The sequence below is a fragment of the Propithecus coquereli genome, unplaced genomic scaffold (assembly GCF_000956105.1).
Source record: "Propithecus coquereli isolate 6110/MARCELLA unplaced genomic scaffold, Pcoq_1.0 Scaffold3, whole genome shotgun sequence".
NCBI classification, from domain to species: domain Eukaryota; kingdom Metazoa; phylum Chordata; class Mammalia; order Primates; family Indriidae; genus Propithecus; species Propithecus coquereli.
The window spans coordinates 15,341,860-15,348,353 of NW_012148618.1; the positions used below are offsets into that span (position 1 = coordinate 15,341,860).

The 6,494-nt window shown below is 34.3% G+C and overlaps 1 protein-coding gene across 2 annotated transcripts in view; it reads left to right on the forward strand.

Moving 5' to 3' along the window:
* CTDSPL2 (CTD (carboxy-terminal domain, RNA polymerase II, polypeptide A) small phosphatase like 2) overlaps positions 1-6,494 on the forward strand; it is a 79,254-nt gene that overhangs the window by 55,608 nt on the left and 17,152 nt on the right. For both annotated transcript variants that reach the window (XM_012649437.1, XM_012649438.1), the window contains exons 6-8: positions 1,279-1,357; positions 1,659-1,770; positions 5,050-5,136. In XM_012649437.1, coding sequence (XP_012504891.1) covers positions 1,279-1,357; positions 1,659-1,770; positions 5,050-5,136 — 278 coding nt within the window. The remainder of the gene's footprint in view (positions 1-1,278; positions 1,358-1,658; positions 1,771-5,049; positions 5,137-6,494) is intronic.

Sequence of the window (6,494 nt, forward strand, 5' to 3'; positions counted from 1 at the left end):
AAATTCTGCTTTACATCTGATGTCATTCATTGAACATACATATCATGATGACTTTTTCAGAAGGTGTTAATGTGTGATAATTGCAAAAAAGGTTATCCAATAATTCTTTTTTTTAATTTCAGATGATGGTATTTCTCAGTTCTAAACTTTCCATATCACTTTTCTACTTTTTTTAAAGAAACAGGGTCTCACTGTCTTGCCCAAGCTGGAGTGCAGTGATGTGATCATAGCTCACTGCAGCCTTGAACTCCTGGGCTCAAGCAATCCTCTCACCTCAGCCTCCCAAGTAGCTGGGACTACAGGAACACACCACCGGACCAGGCTAATTTTTCTATTTTTTATAGAGACTGAGGTCTTGCTGTGTTGCCCAGGCTGGTCGCAAGCGATCCTCCCACTCTGGCCTCTCAAATTGCTGGGATAATAGGCATGAGCCAATGGACCCGGCCAGATTACAGCAATGTTTTTATTGGTTTCTACCTTAAACTTTTGTGTCTTAGATATTATCTCTTTGGCTTGTAAGTTACCTTTGTCATCTCCTTCAATTTAAGTTGTAATGGTTGTCTTAGAAAATTCCCAGCATAATTTCTAAAGCTCCATCAATTGATATAATCTTTGCTCAGAGAGTGAATTATGTGGTATGGAATATAGAAATTAAGTTACTTATAAATTAGAAGTAAAATAATAGCTCTTTTAAAGCAATGATTTCCACATAGAGCAGCATTTCTTTTTAAGATCATATACAGCCTTGAGATTCCTGGAAAAATGTACATACAATACTTTTTTGTAATTCTTCACAGGGTTCACAGACCTCTTAAAGACTATTCATGGACCTCAGATTTAAAAATTACATTTGAGTCTATTGTCAGCATATATTTATTGACTGCCTTTATGTATAAGTCACTTTATGAAGTATTACCTCTACAAGAGAACCATGAAATTCTTATGGTTATTACCTGTAAACACCATCCGGTTAGAAATTGAATTTTTATGGAGTATATTTTTCTAGTAATAAGTAGTAAATTTTCTCTAAGCTGATAAGGATCTTAATTCTACTAGCCATGCTCTAGTTTGCCATTTTGTCTGTAGTGATTATTTTCCCCTTTGATCGAAAGTTAGATCTATGTTAATACATTTCTTTCTCATGTTGTTTACAAATTATTTCTATCTTTAACCTAAAATACACAGGGCTTCAGGAAGATCTTATGTAGAAGCAGTAAAATGTGTATTTCATGAATCATTAAGTAATAGTAACATTTTGTTTTTCTCTTTATTAAATAGCACCAGTAACTCCAGATAGTGGCTATTCATCAGCCCACGCAGAGGCCACCTATGAAGAAGACTGGGAAGTATTTGACCCGTGAGTTGGGGTTTTTGTTTTTTTTCCCTTTCTTTCCTTTTTGGAGCATGATGAAAGTATGTTATCTGTGTGGAGGGGTGGCTAAATGGTACATTACCAAGAACATGTGACCTGTAGATATTAAAATCTTTACTGAGTTACAGTGATACTAATTTGTGTATTTTCACTTTTATTTACATGTTTTATAAATTTGGCTTACTGGGTTAATTGTGCTTTATTTAATTAGATGGGCTGAATTTAGTAATATCTTTTATATTTATAAAGTAGGAATGTTGAAATTTTCTTAAAATTTGATTTATAGCTATTATTTCATCAAACATGTTCCACCACTGACAGAAGAACAATTAAATAGGAAACCTGCTCTTCCACTGAAAACAAGAAGCACACCAGAATTCTCCCTAGTTTTAGACCTGGTAAGTATATTATCTGCAGGTAGAAAGAATAAAGAGGTTAAATTCTTTTTAAAAATAATAGCCCAAAATACCTAAAAGAATACAAATGAATGAGTAGCCATCACACTTACTATAAATATATCCAAGGAGTTCTGAAATGATTTTATTTAAGCATAGTCTAATGTTAGGGTCCTTAGTTTGGTTAGTATCAGGTACTCTTTAAGAATAAATTAGACTTTTTAAAGTTTTTTCCTTCATACTCCTGAGACCCTTGTGATTTGTTTTTTAATCTCTTAAAAAATTCTAATTTCATTTTATTTGAATCATGCCTATTTTAGATTTTCCCCTATTTTGTTGGGATCATGTGTCTCTGAAGGACCGAATATAATTTGGGTCTCAGTGAGTGAACCATATGCAAGACCATAATCCCTTTGTTATTCTTACTTTGACATACAATCTAATACAATAAACATTTAATTAATAATCTACAAAGCATAATCTCTTAATGCTGACTAATAAAGGCTTTAATATGCTTTCTTGATATGATTTAAAATTTGTATTTTAGGGTACCAGAAAAGCTTTGAAACCTAAATATCTCGTATCTTTTGCTAACCAAATTTAATATATAGTTAACACATTTACCATCTGCCTCCAATTTCTTCTTTTTTTTTTTTGAGACAAGAGTCTTGCTCTGTTGCCCAGGCTAGAGTGCCGTGGCATCAGCCTAAACATTTAATTAATAATCTACAAAGCATAATCTCTTAATGCTGACTAATAAAGGCTTTAATATGCTTTCTTGATATGATTTAAAATTTGTGTTTTAGGGTACCAGAAGAGCTTTGAAACCTAAATATCTCGTATCTTTTGCTAACCAAATTTAATATATAGTTAACACATTTACCATCTGCCTCCAGTTTCTTCTTTTTTTTTTTTGAGACAAGAGTCTTGCTCTGTTGCCCAGGCTAGAGTGCCGTGGCATCAGCCTAGCTCACAGCAGCCTCCAACTCCTGGGCTCAAGCGATTCTCCTGCCTCAGCCTCCTGAGTAGCTGGGACTACAGGCATGTGCCACCATGCCCAGCTAATTTTTTTATATATATATTTTTAGTTGTCCAGATCATTTCTTTCTATTTTTTAGTAGAGATGGGGTCTTGCTCTTGCTAAGGCTGGTCTTGAACTCCTGACCTTGAGCGATCCTCTGGCCTCAGCCTCCCAGAGTGTTAGGATTACAGGCGTGAGCCACCACGCCCGGCCTGCCTCCAATTTCTTGATATTAGCAAAAAGAGAATCTTATGTCATATTGGAAAATATTTCATTATTTAGCATTTTTTATTGGTACCCTATGATTAGAGATGTGGTTTAGTTCTTAGAGAAAATTTATCTTGATGAAAAAGCCTATTCTTAGCCAGGCGTGGTGGTGTGCGCCTGTAGTCCCAGCTACTTGGGAGGCTGAGGCAGGAGGATCACTTGAGACCAGGAGTTTGAGGTTGCTGTGAGCTAGGTTGATGCCACGACATTCTAGGCTGGGCGACAAAGCGAGACTCTATCTCCAAAAAAAAAAAACCGAAAAGAAAAAGCCTACTGTTTTAAATTTTTAATTAGCATATATAGTTGTGATTTGAGAGTTCAGCATCTTAGCCTTTGCCTAGCCAAAGAGATGTAGGAGAACTATCCAGAAATCCTAAGATACTAACTAGAGGTAAGTAAAAAGAGGGGAAAAAAATTGTAACTGATTATAAGTAGTGCATATTTGATGTGCAAGTTAGTGGAGAAAATTCAGAAAGATTTTGATGTTAGGAGTTGATGTCATGATATCAAGTTTGGCCATATTATTTTGAATCTAATGTAAAGATAAATAGAGAAGGAAAGATAAGAATTGGCTGAACATAATTTTATAGAAGTAGATGAAAAATGATCAGAATTAAATAGGCTGTAGACAAAGTAGTAGGATTAGTTATGATTCCGTTGTCGGAAAGAGAGCACCTTGAAATGTTTAGTCTGATTTGCTATTAGAAGAAAGTGAGGCATATCTAGAGTATTTTTTGCTGTTTGCCTCAGCAGAGTTTAACATTAGGTTAAAAGAAACACTCCAGCTAGTAAAATGTGGAATCACAAGGTATGAACATTTCTGTTTAATTTTAACTGATCTTCAATTTATTAAAAATTTGGGGGGAAATTATTAGCAGCTTTATTTTAAAAAATGCTGTCACTTAATACTAATGGAAACCAAGGCTGTTTCAAGCATTCAGGATTTGAGAAATACACTAAATATTTGTACCTATCTTAGACTGAACTTTCCTTACTTTCTTATCCTTTTAATGAGAAAAACAGGATGTGGTAATTAAAGATGACAAGTTTTCATTGACTGCTATTTAGTCAAATGATGTATATGAAATCTATTTGTGAGATACTAAAATAATCTTTTCCTAAAGTAAGATGCTTTATAAAAAGTTGGAGGATAAGGAGTTATACAAGGCTGGGTGCCGTAGCTCACGCCTGTAATTCTAGAACTCTGGGAGGCTGAGGTGGGAGGATCGCTTGAGCCCAGGAGTAGGAGACCAGCCTGAAAAAGAGCAAGACCACCTCGTCTCTACTAAAAATAGAAAAATTCGCTAGGCATTGTGGTGCATGCCTGTAGTCCCAGCTACTGAGAGAGGCTGAGGAAGGAGGATCGCTTTAGCCCAGGAATTTGAGGTTGAAGTGAGCTATGATGATGCCACTGTACTCTACCAAGGGCAACAAGTGAGACTTTGTCTCAAAGAAAAAAAGGAATTATACAAATAAATATATATATGTATTTTAATAATAGATTCTAAACTTGCATTTGCTAATTGTAAAAAAAAAAATCTAGCATGCGTGTGGTTTTAACTGAAAGTAGGCAACTGCAGAACTCAGAGCAATGATTCTTGAACTTAAGCATGCATCAGCATCACCTGAAGGAGCTTATACAAACATAGATTGCTGAGGTCACCCTCCACTACTCCTTCAGTGACTCCCTCCTCCACATAGCCCCTCCCCCTAGTTTCTGAGTCATTAGAAGTGGAGCTAGAGAATTTACATTTGCATTTCTATCTAGTTCTGAGATGATGCTGATGCTGCTTGCTGTTCCAGGAAATATACTCAAGAACCAGTGACTTTAGAAAATTCTGTCCCATATTGCTAGGACACATATAGTAATGTGTTATGAATGTATAATTCCTCACATATGAATGGGTGTTTTAGTAAGTGTTTTTGGTGATCATGAATACATTATCATTTGAAATTTCTTTTAATATCTTACTTCATTCAATGTGTTTTTTAAGGATGAAACACTAGTGCACTGTAGTCTAAATGAGCTAGAAGATGCAGCACTTACTTTTCCAGTCCTTTTCCAAGATGTCATTTATCAGGTAATTTAAAAAAATTTTTTTAATAATTTTTGGCCTATTAGGTAACATTCTGAACTGAGAAATTTTTTGTAATTTGTGTGTGTGTGTGAAATTAAATGTGTTTTTCTATAGAACTCTTAATGCATTTCATCAATATTTTAACGATTTATTAACAAAAATAGCATCATACTAGGTACTACATAAAATGACTTTAATTTATTACCCCCAAATGCTAATTTTTCTTACTGGATGATCTGTGTTAGTTTCATAATCTGTTTGCCAGCAGGTGGAGGCAGGAGCACTGACATCATAGATCCCAAAGAGGAACTTGCCAGGTTAACACCTGGTGTTTTTTTCAAAAATCCAATTAATATATAAAGAAAAGTCATTCCTTGTTGGTCATATATTTTCTGTGGTCTGTAAAATTACAGTTTGGTAGATCTATTTTATATTAATACAGAATTCCAGGACACTCTTCTAGTTATTGCTTTACTTAAGGAATTTGAGTATGTGCATTTCTCCCTCTTCTGTGCCAATGGACAGGTAACAGTGCAAAATACAAATATTGTTAACATTTCACTGGGGATTATGTGTGTTGGCCATAGTTTTTACTTTGTTTCGGATTTTCCCGTCATAAGATTGAATTAATATAAGTCAACACACTTTGAAAACTGCAAAGTGCCTTTTTGTGTTGGTGGTTTGTTATTTAATTAGCAATTCCTTCATACATAACAGTTATTGAAAATTTTTGGAAAGGTCAGAAAATTTGTTGTCTGTCAAGAGGATGCCAATCCAAGGATTAACTAAATAAAGCCACAGATCATTTACCATGTGGATTATGAAAAGGTGTTTACGGTTGTTTATGTGCTCTTAATAGGCAGTTAGAATGTGGTTATAGTTTTCTTGGCAGATGATAGTTGCTATCTCACAGGAATCGTAAAATTTCAGAGTTAAATAGAAGTTTGTGGTTCAGGGCTACTTTAGTAATGAGTCAAAAGGGGATTTATTTTAGTAGTTATTGTCAGTTCTAGTTTAACCTAGGTAGGTATTATAGTTGTGGTAATACTGAATACTGTATTCACCTCCCTTTTATATAAACTGATTTTAGTCATGATATATATAATCAGAGGATGAGCAAAATATACATACAAATAGAGGATTTTATGATTTTTCTTTTCTTTTTTAACTAGTTATTATTTGGTTTAAAGCAAATCTTTTTCTTAAGACATTTTCTGCCAAATAGGTTGTTCTTGTTTAGTGTACTTCAAGGACCAGGAGTCTTATAGCCAATATAAGTAGTGTAGCAATATCTTAGTTTTTCTCTTTTTAGCTTGATAAGCTTGTTGAGTTTTTGTTTTTCTTTTCTTTTTTTTTTTTTT